The sequence below is a fragment of the Amblyraja radiata genome, chromosome 28, assembly GCF_010909765.2.
Source record: "Amblyraja radiata isolate CabotCenter1 chromosome 28, sAmbRad1.1.pri, whole genome shotgun sequence".
In the NCBI taxonomy this organism is placed as follows: Eukaryota; Metazoa; Chordata; class Chondrichthyes; order Rajiformes; family Rajidae; genus Amblyraja; species Amblyraja radiata.
Genome location: NC_045983.1, coordinates 2,277,702 through 2,299,313, shown reverse-complemented (window position 1 = coordinate 2,299,313; position 21,612 = coordinate 2,277,702). Strand labels below are relative to the sequence as shown.

The window sequence follows — 21,612 nt, the reverse complement described above, 5'->3', positions numbered from 1 at the left end:
AGAGATCCTTTTGTACATTAATGCCACTGATAGTACTATTTATTCATCCTTAGTTTGTCTTCATTTTTGCCTGATTGGTTTCGTATTCTTTTGTTTAATTTTATTTTGAAATACAGCGCAGAAACAGGCCCTTCGGCCCACCGAGTCCACGTTGACCAGTGATCCCTGCAAATTAACACTATCCCACACATACTAGGGACAATTTACATTTATACAATGCTAATTAACTTACAAACATCTACATCTTTGGACTGTGGGAGGAAACCGAAGATCTCGGAGAAAACCCACGCGGTCATAGGGAGAATGCATTATAACCCGGGTCTCTTCTGTTGGATGTGCTGTAAGGCAACAACTCTTCTGCTGTGCCACCACATGAGGATCCACCATTCTGGTTCCATGCCTTTGGAGAATGGAAGATTTGTGGAAGTCCTTATTTTAATATAGCTGTTACCGATTGCAGTGTAACTGAAAAAATCAGTTTAATAAACACATGCTCCAGTTCAGTATTGAGGAAGTGCTCACCAGAATTTCTGCAGAGCTGTAGGAAGCGGAAAGTGAAATGAATTAAAGTTATTATGTCATTACAGTGCCTCCTCCCAAAGGAACATTCCCAGAAAGCTATCTTAATAGTTTGAGGAGAGAATAATTAAAACAATCATGAATGAGAAGGGAGAACATAAAATGTGATAAATATTTTTTTAGAGCTTTCAGGAGGCTGTCAACGAGATGTTCAAGATATTTAGAACAAGTTTTCAAAGATAAATGTTGGAATGGGGAAACAAAATGCTCAAAGGATGGAAAAGGTCAATAGTTTTTAGGCTGGTTGAGAGAGTTTGATCGATTTGTGTCAGGATTAATTTAAAGTCAAGTTGAGTTTTTTGCCATTGAGTCATGCACCATCTAAACAAACCCTCCGGCCCATCTTGTCCAAGCCAACCAGTGTGCCCCCTCGAGGATAGCTCAAATTACCCATATTTGGCTTATATCCCTTCTAAATCCTTCTAAATCCTTCTAAATCTTTCCTATGTAGCTGTTCAAATATCTTTTAAATGCTGTTACAGTACGTACCTTAACTACATCCACTCGTTCTATATACCTATCACCCTCATGGGAAAAAGTTGTCCCTCTGGTTCCTATTAAATCTTTCCTCTCTCACCTTAAATCTATGTCCTCTAATTCTTGTGTAGGGAGGAACTGCAGATGCTGGTTTAAATCGAAGACAGACACAAAAGGCTGGAGTAACTCAGCGGGTCATGCAGCATCTCTGGAGAGAAGGAATAGATGACATTTGAAGAAGGGTCTCGACAAGAAACGTCACCTATTTCTTTTCTCCAGAGATGCTGCCTGACCTGCTGAGTTACTCCAGCCTCTACCCTAGAAAAATGACTGCATTTACCCTATTTTTTCCCCCTCACGATTCAATGCACAACTACAGGTGTAATGAAGCTGCATCACCGGCACATAGAGTCGGACAACAGAGAAAACATAAATTATGCACAAATTGTACAAGCCAAGGGGGAGAGGGAAGGAAGAGAGAATAAAACATAATGCAAAGGCAAGTCCATAATAATACAAGAGGTGGTCCGTTGCCGAGGTGGGGTTAGGGTTGTGCAGGTCAGTTCAAGAATCAGATACTTGTAGGGAAGTAAGTCTTCCAGAACCTGGTGTGGGACTTCAGGCTTCTGTACACCTGCCTGAAGGTAGTAGCATATAGAGGGCATGGCATGCTGTCTTCTTCGTGCTTATTGCGTGCACAGCCTGAAGTTGTAGGACAACTTGTTCTATTTGATCTTATTTGATTGTGCACGCCAGGTTGATTGCACTCGTCGAAACAGGGCGGGCACGTGAAGGTTGCATTCTTCCACCCCATGGCCTGCTGTAGATGCTTTCAATGGTTTCCATCACTCTCTTCCACCATTTGCGTTCCTAAGTTGTGGAATTGTCATTACCAAGTCATGATGCCACCAGCCAAGATATCTTTTGCATTGCATCTGTAGAAGATTGTTAGAGTATTTGGTGACATGCAAAAATCTAATTCTCTTCCTAAGAGAGGTGCTGGTGTGCTATTTTCGTAACTACATCTATATGCTGGACCCAGGGCACGTCTTCAGAGATATTAGTGGCCATATCCACCGTCGACCTGTCAATAAAAATTGGCTTTCCTTCTCCCGAATACGACTTCCTGAAGTCAATGATAAGTTCCTTGTTTTTGTTTGTTGACGTTGAGCGAGAAGTTGTTGGTGCAGCTGTTCCTGTACGATTGCCATCACCTGTGATACAGCCAACAGCAGTGGTGTGACTGATTAACATGCCTTTTGGGTGTGTTGGTAGCATAATAGAAGGAATAGTAACTGACGATAGTGTAAGATGATATCAATGTCATAGAAGAAAGGCATCAAAATGGCATGGAATGTAATTAACAAGGAACATGAAAGTACAGTAAACCCCTGTAATTACGGACCCCATTACAATGGATTTTGGTTATAGCGGACGGACCTACTGATCTTCACCCCCAGGCTGGGCTGCCAATGACTTAACAAGAAGCTGGACCTGCTACAACTTGCCTACCACCACAACAGGTCAACAGAGAATGTGACCTCGCTGGCTCTCCACTCTGCACTGGACCACTTGGATAATAAAACACATACGTCAGGCTGTTTTTCATGGATTACAGCTCGGCATTTAACTCGGAAATTTTGGTCTCTTAATTTGAAGAAGACGTTATTGCTATTGAGAGAGTGCAGCCTAGGTTCATCAGGTTAATTCCCGGGATGGCAGGGCTTACATATGATGAAAGAATGGGTCGACTGGGCTTGTATTCACTGGAATTTCGAAGGATGAGAGGTGATCTTATAGAAACATATAAAATTCTTAAAGGATAGGACAGGCTAGATGCAGGAAAAATGTTTCCGGTGTTAGGGGAGTCCAGAACTAGGGGTCACAGTTTAAGAATAAGGGGTAGGCCATTTAGGACTGAGATGAGGAAAAACCTCTTCACCCAGAGAGTTGTGAATCTGTGGAATTCTCTGCCACAGAAGGCAGTGGAGGACAATTCAAGGGATGTTTTGAAGAGAGAGTTAGATATAGCTCTTAGGGCTAAAGGGATGAAAGAATATGGGGGAAAAAGCAAGAATGGTGTACTGATTTTAGATGATCAGCCATGATCATATTGAGTGGCGGTGCTGGCACGAAGGGCCGAATGACCTCCTGCACCTATTTTCTACCATGTTTCTACCATCATCCATCCCAAGCTCACAGAACTGGGTCTCTGCAACTGGATCCTGAACTTCCTCATCAACAAACTACAATCTGTACGAATTGATAGCAACACTTCCTGCTCGATAACCATCAGCCCAGGAGCATCTCAAGGAGGGTGTGTGTGTGTATGTGTGGGCGTGGTTATAAAAGATGCAAGAAATGCCCAAAGATTTAAATAAAAATGCTGAGGGGTATGAATAGTGGATGAATCATGGCAGTTTACGTCATATATTATGTGATTAAGACAGTGCTTATTAATAATTGCTGGAGACATGCCAAAGATGAACTTGTGTACAATGTAACTTTGTGAAACAAAAATAGAATAATCTGAATAGATTGTATTATGTTGGCCATCTGCTTTAGAAACTAGGAAGATTTTTAACTATATACGGAGAACTAGCCAAAAGTACACGTTACCAATAAAATTCAAATACATTTTCAGGATAAATTTTCGGCCAATGCTATTTAACAGAAATCTATCTCAAGGTATCCATGTGTATGGCTTTGGATTTTTACGAAACATTAGAACAACATTTAAAAGACGTTTGGACAGGTACATGGAAAGGAAAGATTTTGAGGGATAAGGGCCAAATGTGGGTAGGTGGGACTAGTGTAGATGGGGAATGTTGGTGCCTGTTTGCCTGCTGTATGACTTTATGACTGATTCTAATCATCACCTGATAAGAGCTATGAGGTTATTACTGCGGGAGGTGTACATTATTTTTATTGGACACACAGGTGGAGGTCACAGCGCAATGGTGCAAGAATAGGATCAAAAGCATTATACACCTTATACACCTAAGGTAGACTGACATGAAGTTGTAACAAGAGATAGCCTAAGAAATATGAAACTCAAAACATCAACTAGTAATCGAGAACCAGAGGAAGGTTTAAGGTGAAGGGGGATAAATGTAAAAGGAATCTGAGGGGTAACTTTTTCTCGCAAAGGGTGGTGGGTGTATGGAACGAGCTGCCGGAGGAGGTAGTTGAGGCTGGGTCTATCACAACATTTAAGAAGCATTTAGACAGGTACATGGATAGGACAGGTTTAGTAGAGAAATATGGGGCAAACACTAGTGTAGATGGGGCATGTTAGTTAGTGTGGACAAGATGGGTTGAAGGGCTGTTTCCACACTGTATGACTCTGTGACACCAAGTAATTAGGTAAAGAAATGGAAGTTGTTGTAAAGGGAATGGAATATAACAACAAGGCATGTCTTCCTTTATGGGAGAATCTGGTAAAAGGGGACAATGTTTTGGAATGTGTTTACAGAAGGACGTGGGTGTTACTGAAAGTTAACCTGCAGATATAGCTAGCAATTAGCAAGTGTTGGCCTTTGAATGCAAGAGGATTTGAGCTTCTGAGTAGAGATGTCTTCTTCTTATTATCCAGGACCATCACAAGGCCATATCTGGAATATTGCAAAAAGATCTGTTCTCCCTTCCAGAAGAAAACTATACTTTGAAATGGGGGAACGTCATCGGTTCACCATATTCATTCCTGGGATGATGGCTGTGTCTCGGAGGAGAGCATCAGCACACTCTGTGTATACTACAATAAAAATAAATTAAAAATGCTAGACATATACAGCTGGTCAGGCAGTATCTGCGGTAAAACAAATAATCAGCAGGTTTCTAATGATCTTTTGCTTCATGTGGTGAAATGAGAGCCGATCTGTCTCTTGCTAGGTGTGATGGGGGAGGCAGATACAGATGGACTACACCCCAAGATTCTGAACGAGGTAGCTGTTGAGATAGTGGAGGCATTAGTCGTGATCTTTCAAGAATTACCAGAGTCAGGAATGGTTCCAGAAGGTTGGAAAATCGCAAATGTAACTCCACTGTTGAAGAAGGCCGCGAGTCAAAACAAGGGAAATTATTAGTCTGACGTCTGTGGTTGGTATAGATTTTGGAGGCCAATATTAAGGATGAGGTCTCGAGTTATCAAAAATTACAGTAGTTAGAAATGAGGAACTGCAGATGTTGGTTTACACAAAAAGACGCAAAATGCTGAGTAACTCAGCAGGTACATTAGCATCTCTGGAGAACTGCGGGAGGTAGTACATTATTTGTAGTTTTGGGTCGGGACCCTTCAGACTGATTGTGGTGGCCGGGGGGGGGGGGGGGGGGGGGGGGGGGGGGGGGAGCTGGGAGCTGGAAGAGAAGAAAGCTAGCAAGTAATAGATGGATACAGATGAGGGGCTTTTCGATAGGCAGATAGTTGGACAAAGGCCAGAGATTGAAATAATAAAGTGAGATAAGGATTGAAGAGTTGTGAATACAGCAGGTTGTTGATCAGCTGGGTAATGGGCTGAGTAAGATTTTGAAGTGGGATTGACTTAAAGTCCATTTTTGGCAAGCAATAGCTCTCATCTGTCTGCCTGCCTGCCCGTCTGCCCATCTGTCCGTCTGGCTGTCTGTCTTCTTCCGGTTTTGCCTTTGTTTCTATTTGCGCAAAAATAGATAGCGCTACGATTTTTCACCACCTTGTTCGCCATTCTTCTGTGCTACAAGGGCAACAAGTTTTGTTCCGATCAATGGTATATTTGAAAAGTTATTAAGGATTAAAAATCTATAAAACCGCGCAAGCGCAGATTGGTCTCCTCTCCTGTCAGTTGCCGGGACGGCGACGCCTCTTCCTGCACCATCGCCACACTGATTGGCCAGGTCCGCTGTCAGTCCGCCTCGCCCAGCGAGGAGAATATAAAGCTGAAGGACCGGAGTGAGCATCACTAACGGGCGCCTCCGTGGTGCTGAGCGGCCGAGCCCACTTCACGGCCTCCTTGGTGCCCAGACGCGGGTGCCGTTGGCCGCTTCGTCCGAACCGGGCTTCTACCTGCGAGGCCCCAGCCGGGGTTCTACGCTGCGATCCAGGAGGCTTCGAGATGATGGGGCCGTGGCGGCGTGGGGCCTTGCGGCTGTGGGATCTTGCCGAATTAAAAAATCTGCGGAGAAATCTATCCCTTCCTCTTTTTTCAGTTTTTTCCTGTCTCATGTCTGGTGGAATAGAGGGAGAGGAGTGGGGGAGGTGAGGAGAGATAGTAGGGGGGGATACGGGGAGGTGGGGGATAGGAGGGGGGCAGGGAGGGGAGAGGAGTTATGGAGGGAGAGAGGGTGTGACTGAGGGTAGGGGAAAGGAGAGGAAGGGAGAGGTGCGGGAGGGATTAGGAGAGGGGAAAGAAGAGGGAGGGTGAAGGGGAAGGAGTGCTGGGGGATGAGGGGAGATGAGCAGCGCCTGCGCAGTTGGGGGCTATGCGTGAGTGGTGGAATATTGCGTTGTCTAGTCTCCTTATAAATTTCTGTCTAGTCTCCTTATAAATGGTCATTTTAATTCAAATACACCTTGTTCTCAAGCCTACATTATGGTTAAAAAAAGGAACAAAGTGTTGGAGTAACTCAGCAGGTCAGGCAACATCCCTGGAGAATGTTTCGGGTTGGGACTCTTCGTCAGACTGATTCATCAGACATTCTGAAGAAGGGTCTGGCCAGAAACGTCACCTGTCCATATTCCACAGAGATGCTGCCTGACCCGCTGAGTTGCTCCAGCACTTTGTGTCTTGTTTTGTAAACCAGGGTCTACAGTTCCTTGTTCCTTCATTGTGGTAGATGTTCTTCAAATGAGTTAACGTGCGTTCTTTGAAGATTTTGAAATTGAAGGCTAAATATATCAACATAAAATGCGTTGTTAATTGCAAAGGCTGTTAACCTCCTTGATGTTATTGACCCAGGTATCTGGCAGGAAATATGTCCCATATGAGTTTCCCGTGATTAAAATACGATTCACAAGGTTTTAATATGGATAATTTCCATCACAACTGTGACACCCTGCCATTTTGACTCCGTGTTATTGAGTCTGGGAAGACACCCTGCGGGCTGCTGATGTCACCGATGATGTCTATTGTGGTTAGGATCATGGAAAGCAAAGCTCTGTGGGGCACCAGCAGTGATCTACATCCACAGCACAAAGCTTCATCTGCACAATAGATGGACACAAAATGCTGGAATAACCGCATCTCCTAGAGTTGAGAACAAGTATTATGTTAACAACTGGGATCATTATCATAAGAGTTTCTGCATTGAAGAAAAATGAAGTTGTTTTGTATCAACTAGAGTAAAACTCTGACAGTCTACTATCCCGTTGTTTGCAAATCCCTTGGGATTGTCATCCTACTCTGGGCCAGTTTCCATGTACTGGTTAAGCACACACCCAGTCTGTGTTCCTTTTACACAGTCCCAGTCCTATCCCCACACTCCTGTACCCATCCCCACACTTCTTTTACACACTCCCGACCCATTCCCATGCCTCTTTTACACACTCCTGGTGCCATCCCCACACTTCTTTTACACACTCCCGGTCCCATTCCCACCCTCATTTTACACAAACATCAGCTGAGTTACTCCAGCACTTTATGTTGCTACATTTTAAAAGTGGGCGCCGATGCTGCTGGTCTGCACCAGTGAGCCCTTCTTCACCAGCTGTTGCTCCGTCTGGATGACGAGGCTGTTATTGCGGCTCACATTGTAGCCACTCACGTCTCGAGTGGCCGCCGCCACCAACGGGACACCTTCGGTTACCATAGGGCTCCTTCCCCTCTCACCAGCTGCCGCTTCTTCCTGTTGGTCATCGCCTTGTCTGCTCCTCACTCCATCTCCTCTTACTCCCATTGCTCTTTCCACTCCCTCGTCCACCGTCGCCTCTACCTCCTTCTTCTCCCCCGCAGTGGCTGACATCTTCCAAAGTGGAGTATGGCAGTGAGTTTGGGCTAGAAGGAGGAGGAGGCGGTGGTGGAAATGGATGGAGAGACGCCGAGTGGGCAGCGAAGGGAGGAAGAGGTGGCTGTGGATGGAGTGGACAAAGCGGCGGCCAGCAGGAAGAAGCAGCAGCTGGTGAGAGGGGAGGGAGCCCCATGGTGACCGAGCGCGTCCTGTCGGTGGCGGCGGCCTGTATTAGGCGCTGCCCGCCAGGGGCTACAATGTGAACCGCAATAAACAGCCCGTCAACCGGATGGTGTGGCAGTTGGTGATGAAGGGCTCGCGGGTGCACCTTGCAAGCCGGGGGTGGCATTGGCAGCATCGGGAGGGCCGTCTGCTTTAACCAAAATCTGTTATTAAGGGGTCCATTAAAACGAGGGTGTACTGTACTATCATGTCTCTCCGGTGTTTGCATGTTCTAGAGAAGCAACAAAGATTCTCATCAAGGCCCCAGCTATCTTCTTGCCTCCCTCAATAACCTGGGATAGATCCCGTAGGTCCGTCCTGGGCACATACCCACCTTAATGTTCTTCAAGAGTCTCTGTACCACCTTCTTCTCAATCTCAAACTGCCCGAGCATATTTGTATTCTCCACACCACTGATCTTGTCCTCCAAGTCCCTCTCTGTGAATACAGATGCAAAGATTTGCCTACATCCACTGACTCCAAGCATAGATTCCATCCTTTATCTTTGAGTGGTCCTACCTTTTCCCTGGTCTCCTCTTATTTTAATGTACTTTTTGCGTTGTTTAGTGTGGATGGAATTCTCATGTGTGAATCAGTGAACACGTTGCCAATGACTTGGAGAAGCTTACATCGACAAATAGAAATAGAGCAGAACATCAACAGAACATCCTTTATTGAAGATAGTCAATCTCGATTAAACTGCAGTGTCTAGCTGGTGTAATGCAACAAAGGTGTAAATGCTTGTGAACCAGCTTTTAAATGTACCCATGCAATAACATGGAACTGCAGATGCTGGTCTATATCAAAGATAGACGTCGGTTTATATCAAAGTACTGGAGTGACTCAGCGGGCCAGGCAGCATCTCTGGAGAATATAAATTGGTGATGTTTTGGATCGGGATCCTTCTTCGATTCCCGGTCCGAAACGTCACCTGTACATGTTCTCCAAAGATGCTGAAGATAGATACAAAATGCTGGAGAAACTCAGCAGGGCAGGCAGCATCTCTGGAGAGAAGAAATCGGTGACATTTCGGGTCGAGACCCTTTTTCAGACTCAACCCGAAACTTCTCGGCCCAAAACGTCGTCTATCCCTTCTCTCCAGAGATGTTGCCTGTCCCGTTGAGTTACTACAGCATTTTGTGTCTGTCTTTGGTTTAAACCAGTATCTGCAGTTCCTTCCTACACATTTCTCTAGTGATGCTGCCTGGCCCGCTGAGTTACTCCAACACTTTGTGTCTTCTTTTGTAAACTAGCATCTGCAGTTCTTTGTTTCCACTTCTCCAAAGATCAAAACCTTATTGACTCACTCAATTATTATATATGGAGCAATCACGATTGTGAAATCTTCATGTATTACTTTGAAATGAACAAATTGTAATGTTTGAGATGTATTTTATGTACTGTACTTTATTGTACAGATTGTTCTAGTATTCATCCCTATATTTAAAATGTTATTTCATTATTTGTTGCACTATTACATATTTTAAGAAGACAAAACGGAGCGGCATGGTGGCGCAGTGGTAGAGTTGCTGCCTTACTGCGCCAAAGATTCCGGTTTGATCCTGGCTACAGGTGCTGTCTGTACAGAGTTTGCACGTTCTCCTCGTGATCGCGTGGGTTTCCTTGGGTGCTCCGGTTTCCTCCCACACCCCAAAGACGTACATGTTTGTAGGTTAATTGGCTTTGCTAAAATTGTAAATTGTCCCTAGTATGTGTAGGATAGTGCCAGTGAACGGGATCGCTGGTCGGCACGGATTCGGTGGGCAGAAGGGCCTGTTTCTGCGCTGTATCACTAAACTAAACTAAATGCATGAAGAATTTAGACCATAGAATAATGAGATATTGCATACCCGCAAAATTACAGCCGCTTCACTTCAAAGTGTCTCTTTATGCGAGGCACTGCAATAAATTCTGATTGATGGTATGTGCGATAAGTGTAAATATTGTATTATTTCATACTTTTAACATTAAAAAATCTGCTCCGTGTAGGCAGCATGGCAGTTACCACTATCTTAGAGGTTGCGTTAGAGCTCCAGGGACTGAGGTCTGATCAAGCCCCTCCGGTGCTGTCTGTGTGGAGTTTGCACAAAAATCTCTTTGTGACCGGATGGACTTTCTCTGGGTGCTCCCACTTACTCCCATATCCCACGGGCGTGTAGTGCCATGGTGCGACCATGCCTGGAATATCACATGCAGTTTGCCTCCCCCCCTCCCCTCCTTCATAGAAAGGATGTACTTTTCAGCGAGGTAGTGAAGATTGACTTGATGGTGAGTTTGCTGTAATGGAGACTATATTGACTCGGCTCAGAAGGATGAGGGATCTTGTTAAAACTTACAAATGTTTATGGGGCTCAATAGATTGGATGGAGATTGGATGTTTCCCCTGGCTAAGGAATTTGAAACCAGGTGTCAAAGTCTCAGAGTAAGTGGCAAATTGTTTAGGACTAAAAATCAGAAGAAATTTCTTCACTCAAAAATGGTAAATCCTTGGAGAGTTGTGAATGCATTTTATGAATTCCTCCTCGCCTAAGCCCTGTGTTCAAAGGATATCCCAGTCAATATGGGAAAGTTAAAATCCTTGACAACCACAACCATGTTGCCGTTACACTCTTGTGGGATCTTTGTTCTTCTAATTCACATGGACTATTAGGAGGCAGTATGTCACCCTATTAAAGCAACATCTCCTTTCTTATTGTAATGAAAAGGAACGGCAGATGCTGGTTTGAACCAAAGGTCGACCCAAAATGCTGAAGTAACTCAGTGGGTCCGGCAGCATCTCTGGAGAAAAGATGGTTCGGTGAAATATTGGGTAAGGACCCTTATTCAGAGTTTTGTGTGTGGGGGGGAGTGGGGGGGGGGGGGGGGGGGGGGGGGGGTGGAAGCAAGCAGAATCTAAGACAAATCAGGGGTGGCAACAGATGTCTCCTCGGGCAGGGAGGTTACCTGATTGTTGGCTAGAGATGGTGTGATCCCAAGGGATGCATCGTTGCGAACAGCCGAACTGGTTAACCAGGTTTTGGTGGAGGAAGGGGGCAAGAGGGGGAAGGGAGGGGAGCATTTGTAGAAATTACACAAACTTAGAGAATTCCGTGTTCATACGCTGGGTTATAAGCAACCCAAGCGAAATATGAGGTGCTGTGGGATAACTGGGAATCAGTAGGTTTATAGTAGACATCAGTCGATAGACTGTCTAATAGAGACAGAGGAATCAAGAAAGGGGAGAGTCTAGGTGAATTTGAGTACAGGGTGTAAATCAGTGGTGAAGTTAATGAAGTCCATGAGGTCTGTACGGGTGCAGGAGGCAGTCGTTGATGTAGCAGAGATAGAGTTGGGGGATGGGGCCAGTGTATGCCTGGATCAAGGAATCCTCGGCGTAACCAGCAAAAAGGCAGGCATAGCTGGGGCATGTAGCCATGCGCCATGGCTACACCTTTAACTTAGAGACAGTGGGAGGAGTTAAAAGAGAGCTTGTCGAGGGTGAGTACAAATTCCGCTTGGCAGAGGAGAGTGTTAGTAGAGGGAAATTGGCTGGGTCTCTGTTCAAGGAAGAAACAGGTCTTTCACACCTTTGGTTGCCTACCCTCTCTTATCATAGTGTTTGGTACCCACGCTGCGACGTGGCACGATGGAGACAACTCACCATCCAGTGCCTCGCTCACGGCCACAGAAACACACATCTCTCCCCCTGACTATAGACCCCCATCATGACCGCTTGCTTGTCTGTACTTTCTCCTTCCCTGAGGTTGAACAGAGCCCGGGTGTGCCACTCATTTTGCTGCTGCTGATTTCCTTTGAAAGGTCACCCCTCCCACAGTCTGCAGGGCTTTCATCTTGTTGGAGTGGGACAGCCACAGGGAACCCCTGCGCTGCCTGCTTGCCTCTCCAAGCATTTGCCCATCCATCTGTGTGAACCTGTGGTGTGACCAGCTTTATTTCTGACGGGTCTCCTGGGAGGCTGCAGGTGACCTTATTGAGGTGTACAAAAACATAATGGAGAAAGTGAACGCTCCCAGTCTTATTCCTAGGATAGAGGATTCTAAAACTAGAGGATATTAGGATTAAGGTGAGAGGGGAGTGATGTAAGAGGGATCTCGTGATCGATTTCCACTTGGAGGGCAGTCCATATCTGTAATGAGTTGCTGGAGGAAGCTGCAGAAGTGGATAAAATTACGATTTTCAAAGACATTTTTAGTTTAGTTTAGTTTAGAGTTACAGCGTGGAAACAGGCCCTTCGGCCCATCGGGTCTGCGCAGACCAGCGATACCTGCATATTAACACTATCCTACACACACTAGGGCCAATGTTTACCTTTACCAAGCCAATTTACCTGCATACCTGTACGTCTTTGGAGTGTGTCACAGGGAGAACGTACAAACTCTGTACAGACAGCACCCGTGGTCGGGATTGAACCCGGGTCTCGGACGCTGCAAGCGTTGTAAGACAGTAACTCTACCACTGCGCGGCCTTGCTGCCCTTAAAGCATTAGGACAGGTATATGTGTAGGAAGCAACTGCAGATGCTGGTTTACACTGAAGATAGACACAAAATGCTGAAGTAACTCAGTGGGTCAAGCAGCTTCCCGAGAAAAGGAATAGGTGACGTTTCGGGTTGAAACGGTCTGAAGAAGGGTCTCAACCCGAAACATCAACTATTCATTTTTTCCAGAGACGCTGGCTGACCCGCCGAGTTATTCCACATATTGTATCTGTTTAGGAAAGGAAAGGTTTAGTGTACTCTGGGACAACTGCAGGCAAATGGAGCAGCCTAATATGCTGGTGAAGAAGGTGTATGGTATGCTTGCCTTCATTGGTTGGGACATGAAATGTATGTGGAAAACTCTATGCAATAAGTGTACTTTACTGTTTCTGGTTGTTTTCCTTGTCCCTTGTTTGGACTGTAGAGTGGTTCACACAGTATGTTTGTGTTTCAACTCTGTGACTATGACTATTCTCACTGAAATCTTTCTTGCATATGTATATTGCTATTGTCAGCAAGTTATTTGGTTCAGGTGATCACCTCCTGCTTCTCTGAATTATTAATTATTTTTTATGATGCATATGATGAAATGTTGCACGCGTCTGGTGTAATAAGACTCCCGCTAAGGGTCTGGATGTCTTTCATTCTGTTTGATACATTCGGTCTGTCAGACACATTTCTCATTATTTCCCCATTTATCCATAATTTCTAACGGTGGTGTCACATCTGCACTGGGGCTCTGCAATTCCAAAGGCAGCCAAAGCCATGGGTAAGTGCCCATGTAGCAGGCCCTGACATTATACATGTGTGTGTGTGGGTGTGTGTGTGGCTGTGTATGTGTGTGTGTGTGTGTGTGTGGCTGTGTGTGGGTGTGTGTGTGGGTGTGTGTGGTGCGGGTGGGTGTGGGTATGGCTGTGTATGTGTGGGTGTGGCTGTGTGTGTGTGTGTGTGTGTGTGTTTGTGTGTGTGGGTGGGTGTGGCTGTGTGTGTGTGGGTGTGTGTGTGTGTGTGTGTTTGTGTGTGTGGGTGGGTGTGGCTGTGTGTGTGTGTGTGTTTGTGTGTGGGTGGGTGTGGCTGTGTGGGTGTGTGTGTGTGTGTGTGTGTGTGTGTTTGTGTGTGTGGGTGGGTGTGGCTGTGTGTGTGGGTGTGTGTGTGTGTGTGTGTGTGTGTGTGTGTGTTTGTGTGTGTGGGTGGGTGTGGCTGTGTGTGTGTGTGTGTTTGTGTGTGGCTCTGTGTGTGTGTGTGTGTGTGTGGCTGTGTGGGTGTGTGTGGCTGTGTGTGTGTGTTTGTGTGTGTGGGTGGGTGTGGCTGTGTGTGTGTGTGTGTGTGTGTGTGAATGAATGATGGATGGCACCCTGCCATGCTCATCCCACTTGAAGTGATCTTCCTGTATGAATAATCTACAGTGGAACAGGACTGGGTACATGTGTAGGAAACAACTGCAGATGCTGGTTTAAATTGAAGGTAGCCAAATTCAGTTTATTAGCCAAGGCAAACAGATGCAATTGGTACTATTTTTTAAACCGGAGGCTAATATATTTTCTCCCTTACTCAAGATCAGCACTAGTTTCTATGTCCGAGGAAGGTCACGACCCGAAACGTCATCTATTCCTTTTGTTTGAAGGTGCTGCCTGACCCGCTGAGTTACTCTAGCTTCATGTTTCTATCTTCTAGTTTCTGACTTGTTTTCTCTTCCCTTTGAACAGAGAGAACTTGATACGACTGCCACAGTATTGGCCAATCGACAGGATGAGAGTGAACAGTCCAGAAAACGACTTATTGATGAGAGTCGAGAATTTAAGAAGAGCACGCCAGAGGTGGGTAAAGTCGAGCTGTTGCATCTTCTAGTCTATGAAGAGCAGTGAGTCACTTGGTTGGTTACGCCATCCGGCAGTGAAGATATATTTTGATATTTTGGTGCTGCCATCAAGTTTCTGTCTATGGATATGTAATACTCACATAAACCTACAGTTTAGTTTAGTTTAGAGATGCAACACGGAAACGGAGTCTGTGCCGACCAGCAATCCCCGCACACTAATGCTATCCTACACACACGAGGGACAATGTACAAATTCAAACCAATTACCGTATTTCCCGGCAATGAAGACGCACCCCCATTTTGAGTTGCTAAATTTTGAAATCTCACGCTCAACAAAATAAAAAATAAAAATAAAGAAAGTAACAATTCAATTTGCCCAAGGTTTCCAGATCTCCTCCATTCTGAATGACTGAATGGATGGGGGGTAGAGGGTGACGGCAGGTGGAGAGATGGTGGGAAAAACAGGAGCACACCGGGACAAGTTGAATCAGTTGTGATCTTATTGAATGACAATACCAATTGAGGTTACTCACGCTGACACATGGAGTAAGCTCCACCGCCCACTGTCCTGTTATCCATCGCCCGCTGACCCACTCTTGAGCTGGTCCCCTCACTGTCTGGTCTACATTGAAAGACACGGTGAATGCCATGCATTGAATGCCATGCAGTGTCACCCAGCGCAGCAAGCGAGGCCATGTCCTGCTCCCGGTGGCAGTCGGAATTTAAGGATTTGCGGGAAGCGGCTGACATGAGCGAGTCCGGCGAGCGGCAGGAGTGAGGTGTTCAGATGGAGTGCACTGCCAGAGGTGAGCGGGCCAGCAGAAGGTGCTGAGGTAGCGGGCGGTTCCGCTGTCCGGTCCCGGCGGCCGCTCGCAGCCACCCGAGCTACTTCCCTCCCCAGCCACAATGCGGTGGCTCCGCGCCCGGAGCGCCTCGGCAGCGGTGAGTGAGTGAGTTGCTGGCATGGTCCCCGACCCCCTCCTTCTCAACGCTCCTGCCCGTGCTGACCCGGGCCAGACTCCCCACACGCTGTGAAAGGAACTCTCCCCCCCCCAGCGGCGCTGTCCTTTTACACCCGCTTCCCACTTTACAGCCGCTTCCCATCAGCTGCTAGCAATGAGGGATAGACTTGGCTATCTCTCAGTACAGCATCATCGTTCTAGATGTTGCTGTATTGAGGGATAGCCAAGTATGCCTCCAAGACGCAGGTAAATTTTCATGCCTTATATTTCGGGTAAATTATAGCGTCTTCATTGCCGGGAAATATGGTAGCTTACTAACCTTGGAATGTCTTTGGAATGTGGGAGGAACCACATGACTCACAGAAAGGCACCCGCAGAAAACCCACATGGTCACGGGGAGAACGTACAAACTCCATACAGATCTGCAGTCAGGATCGAACCCGGGTCTCTGGCGCTGTAAGGCAGCAACTCTAGCGCAGCGCCACCAAGCCGCCCGATTATACAAATAAATGTTTTAAGGGTTTCAGATCTTTTGTGAGTACATTTCTGTGACTTCATACTGTGCTTTGAATGTCATCCCCTTCATTTCTTCATCGGTAGTTTTAATTTCTTATCACATGTTTTAGTGAAAGTAGAGCATTTATTCTTCAGGCCGAGGACATACTTGTGACCAAGGGGTAAGGTGGAAATTTGTTTTTGATAGTTGCCTCTCCTATTCTTTCCTCTTTTCATGAAAGTGCTGAATATCAGCATATGCCAGCAAGAAATATATAAATAGACGTAGCAAATAATTCTCTTGGAAACTGAAATGGGAAATACCATTAGGTGATAAGCAAAATGTGGAGATAGGAAATAAATGCATTGTTCCTATCTACATGTCGGAAAATCTAAAGACATATCAGAAACAGTAAGCAATTGTCTCCCAAAGGAAGTATTTACTTGCCATTGAGGCAGTGCACTGATGGTTCATCAGACTGATTATGGAAATGTATGGTTGTAGTGTGAAGGTTAATTGAACAGACTGGGCCCGTACTCATGTTCAGAATGGGAGGTGGTTTTATTGAAACCACAAGAAAATTATAAATTACTAGACCAAATGCAGACCCGGTCTGCTCCCCCAACGCACCCGTCCCCTACCCGTAGCCCCACGGGAGGCGTGGTCCTCCAACTCAACACGTTGGCGAAGTTAAGATTCGAGCACTCCTCAGCAAAGATCATAACTCGTGAGCCTCCCCCAGCACTGGAGTTGGAAAAAAAAATCCCAATCCCCAATTACAATACCAATTGACCCTCCTCCTCCTGTCCAGCCAGGAGCTATGATGGCAACATTGTTGCAAATGTCGGGGGCACTTGCTGTGAGATGCCATTGAGCTGAAAAGCTCAGAGTGTTGCTGCCAGTGTTCCTGTCTTGCAACTTTGTATCAAAGTGTGTTGGAAGCTGTGAGGAATGATTTTAAAGTAAAAACCATTTTAAATTCAAAGTATTTTTAAACATTTTCAGTAATAAGTCATGAAATAAAGCCTGAAATTTTCAGATATGTAGATTTTGGACTCCACAGGAAAAAACTACCGGAATATGTAAAGGTTTTACCGTTACCGCGTCGTTTTATCGCGAAGATGTGATTACACACGAACAAACAAACACACACACACGAACAAACACATCCACATCCAAGATCAGACTTTTAATAGTTATATATATGATGTGGCTTGACAGGATAGATCTAAAGATAATCTTTCCCCTGGTTAGAATATCTAAAGTTTGTGTTACCATTTTAAAAAGTGGAGTAAGGAAAACGAAGTCAGTGCACGCGAGGCATATTTGGGTTTTTTGAATGGTTTTCATAAGGTGACACAGGTGTTTGGTGAATCCAGTTGCAGCATTTCGAATTGGGGGTAATACAAGTTTGGATTTGGCTTTGGTTCCAGATAGAAGTCTAAGAGTAGGAGTAGGAGTTAATGTGCTCTCTCATTTGAAGCCGGAATTAGTGTTTGGCTCCAATCTATTGTGATGGCTGCCTCACCAACTGTCTGTCTCGCCCCTTCCTCCGTTGTTTTTTTTGTATGCGTTAAATTAATATTTTAGTGTTCTTTAGTGTTTTATGTGGGTGGGGGGGGTTGGGGGAAACTTTTTTAAATCTCTTACCTCGACGGAGATGTGATTTTTTCCCGTATCGTATCTCCATCCGCACTGCGGCCAAACATCGAGGAGCTGGCGGCCTTTGCTGGAGACCGACTTCGGGAGCTCCAACCGTGGGAGCCTGTGGACTTTAACATCATGGAGCTTGCGTTCCCTGGTTAGACTGACTTCGGGAGCTCCAAGCCGCAGGAGCTTCGACCGCCCTGACGCGGGAGCTTCGATCGCCCCGGCGCGGGGGCTTATAGATCTCCGGCTGCGGGAGCTTCGATCGCCCCGACTGCGGATGGTTCGACTGCCCTAAATAAAGAGGAAGAAGATTAGACATTATTGCCTTCCATCACAGTGAGGAATGTGGAATCCGCTGTGTGTTGTGTGTTTTGTTGTTTTTAGTATGGCTGTATGGTAATTCGAGTTTCACTGTACCTTAATTGGTACACATGTGACAATAAACTGACCTTTGAACCTTTGAAACTTTGATTTGGTTGAAGGGACCAGATGTAACATTTCCAAGTCTGCTGATGATGCGTAACAGGGTGGGAATGTGAGGAGCGATGAGGAGTCAGATAGATTTCACGACAAACCGAGTGAGTGAGCATCAAAATGGAAAGTATGAGGCTATCAATATTAGTTGCAAAAACAATTGATGTTTTACTAGGGTTCATGTTGTTTAATGGAACATTAAGTCCATGTGTAAATGTCGCTGTAACTAACGTGTCAGCGCAGCAGGTAGTGAATGTGGCCAATTGTTTATTTAGGGAATGAGGATGGGCAAGTGTTGGAAATGTCCGTGGTGGAACGCTATGCAAACAGTGACAACAATTTGGTCAGCTAGGTAGTTGTGGAAAAGGGTAGGATTGGACCGAGAGTTAAGGTCTTAAATTTAAGGAGGGTTGACTTCATTTGCACAAAATGGGACCAAGTGAGAGTAGATTGGGAGCATCTGCAATATCCAATAAGTGGGAGGTTTTTAAAAGTGAAACGGTAAGAATTCGGTCAGTGTAGGATTGAACTGCAGACGTTGGTTTACACTGAAGACAGACACAAAATGCTGAGTAACTCAGCGGGACAGGCAGCATCTCTGGAGAGAAGGAATGGCCAAAGTTTTCGAGTCGAGAACCTTCTTCAGACTGAGGATCCAATCAGTACGTCTAAAGGGTAAGGTTAGGGAACCTCGGTTAACAAAGAAAATTGAAGGTCTGATCAGGGTAAAGAAGAAAATCTGTCTCTAGTGTAGAAAATTGTTATCGTCAGTCTTTATCGAGGTTTACAGAGGATAGAGGAGAGTTAAGTAACATAGAAACATAGAAAATAGGTGCAGGAGGAGGCCATTCGGCCCTTCGAGCCAGCACCGTCATTCATTGTGATCATGGCTGATCGTCCCCTATCAATAACCCGTGCCTGCCTTCTCCCCATATCCCTTGACTCCACTAGCCCCTAGAGCTCTATCTAACTCTCTTAAATCCATCCAGTGACTTGGCCTCCACTGCCCTCTGTGGCAGGGAATTCCATAAATTCACAACTCTCTGGGTGAAAACGTTTTTTCTCACCTCAGTCTTAAATGACCTCCCCTTTATTCTAAGACTGTGGCCCCTGGTTCTGGACTCGCCCAGCATTGGAAACATTTTTCTTGTATCACAGTTTACACAGGTCACAGTTTAAGGATAAGGGGGAAATCTTTTAGGACCGAGATGAGGAAAACATTTTTCACACAGAGAGTGGTGAATCTCTGGAATTCTCTGCCACAGAAGGTAGTTGAGGCCAGTTCATTGGCTATATTTAAGAGGGAGTTAGATGTGGCCCTTGTGGCTAAAGGGATCAGGGGGTATGGAGAGAAGGCAGGTACAGGATACTGAGTTGGATGATCAGCCATGATCGTATTGAATGGCGGTGCAGGCTCGAAGGGCCGAATGGCCTACTCCTGCACCTATTTTCTATGTTTCTATCTAGCTTGTCCAGTCCTTTTATAAATTTATATTTTTCTATAAGATCCCCCTCATAATTCTAAACTCCAGTGAATACAAGCCTAGTCTTTTCAATCTTTCCTCATATGACAGTTCCGCCAGAAGATATGTGTGGTGTCCTGAATGTAAACACCCATCCGCCAATATTCTGCTCAACTTTCCAGATGATTCCACAGACAACTTTCCATAGACAACCTTCCATGTTATTTGCACATCACCAATATTTGATGCAAGAGAGACTGCTGAGGTTGGAATTTGGAGCAAAACACAAACTCTTGGGGGCATCTGTTGGGGGAAAGGAATAGTTGTGCAGTGTCGACTCATAACATTGACAATTCCTTTACCCCATGGATGTTGCTCAACTCGCTTGGATCCTCCAGCAGTTTTGCTGTTTTACCATACAACTGTTATCTGCAAACTTAGTCAGAGCAGCCAAGTAATACGGATTTTCCATATTTTGTACGGATATTTTCATCTTGCTGTTTAAAAAATGCAAAGATATAAAAAGTCATACTGTAACTCTAAAACTTGTAGCAGATTAAATCTATTAGTATTTTAAATTTCAAGATCTGGATGATTATTTTTGTAAGCTTTGATCTGCCTGTCCCGCTACAGGTTTAAACAGCTCACTCAGTTTAGCGCTATGGGTTCTAATTATAGCGCTACCAGCTGGAGCGCTATTGGCTTTACACATAGCGCTATGGCCACAGCGCTATGGGTCACAGACTGTTATGGGAGGGAGAAGGAAAGAGGGAGGGAGGAAATAAGAGAGGGAGGGAGAAAAAGAAGGAGGAAGAGAGGGGGGGAAAGGGGGAGGGAGAGAGGGAGAGAGGGAGGGAGGGAGAGGGAGGCTTCCAAAATGGCTTCTACATCATCATCTGGTGCTAAAAGCAGGAAGCAGCCGTTCAAACAGCAGTATACAAAGAGGTGGCAGTGAATGCACTGTCAAGTAAGGTGCATAGAAGACATGTCAATTGGTAGCAAAGTTATGCATTGTTGTACTCTTACATGGGTATGACCGCACATAAAAAGTAACACTTTTTTCAGCAAAATGGAACAGCGTAAAAATACTGATTTCCTCAGCAAAATACTGATTTTCAGGTACTAGAATACTGAAATGCTCTGACAAAACTTGGCAGCTCTGCTTAGTAATCATAAAATGCTGGAGTAGCTCAGCGGGACAGGCAGCATCTCTGAAAAGAAGGAATGGGTGAGGTTTCGGGTTGAGACCTTTTTTCACTGAAGAAGGGTCTCGACCCGAAACGTCACACGTTCCTTTGCTCCAGAGGTGCTGCCTGTCCCACTGAGTTACTCCGGCATTTTGTGTCTACCTTCGATTTAAAGCAGCATCTGCAGTTCTTTCCTACACAAACTTAGTAATCATTAGATTGGATTAGATTCAACTTTATTGTCATTGCACAAATATAAGTACAGGTACAACGAGATGCAGTTTAGCATCTAACCAGAGTGCAAAGTAGTAAAATGCTGATTAAAACAATATATACGAATGAGGATATATTGATCTATGTACATAGGCATATACATATATACAGATAAAAGATTGACATGTGCTATATTCTGGTGAATAGAGCTTAACTGTAAATTATATAAACTATAAATAACACTGATGAGAAGGAGGGGGGGGGGGGGGGGGCTAGCACCGGGCCTGTGAGTTCAGTAGAGTAATGGTGTTTTGGAAGAAGCTGTTCCTTAGCCTGCTGGTGCGAGACCTGAGGCTCCTGTAGGGAGGAGCGCAAACAGTCCATGATTGGGGTGTGAGGGGTCCTTAATGATTTTGCCAGCCCGTCTCAGACACCGTGTGCGGTGAAGGACAGCCATACAATACAATACAATACAATACCCTTTATTGTCATTTGAACCTCACATGAGGTTCAAACGAAATTTGGTTTCTGCAGCCATACAAAAAAAGAACCAAGACACACACCAACACAATTCAATTCACATAAACATCCATCACAGTGAGTCCTCCTCACTGTGATGGAAGGCAAAACTTAAACATATCTCTCCGCTGCACTCCCCTCTCCCCCCCATGTCAGA

At 45.3% G+C, this 21,612-nt stretch overlaps 1 protein-coding gene across 7 annotated transcripts in view; it reads left to right on the top strand.

The window, feature by feature from the left end:
• Positions 1–21,612, top strand: part of cux1 (cut like homeobox 1) — a 445,449-nt gene that overhangs the window by 72,076 nt on the left and 351,761 nt on the right. For 4 of the 7 annotated variants that reach the window (XM_033045571.1, XM_033045568.1, XM_033045567.1 and 1 more), the window contains exon 2: positions 14,379–14,489. In XM_033045571.1, coding sequence (XP_032901462.1) covers positions 14,379–14,489 — 111 coding nt within the window. Of the gene's footprint in view, positions 1–13,294; positions 13,442–13,979; positions 14,181–14,378; positions 14,490–21,612 lie in introns of those variants that run through there. The other 3 variants (XM_033045569.1, XM_033045570.1, XM_033045566.1) reach the window with 3 other exon arrangements.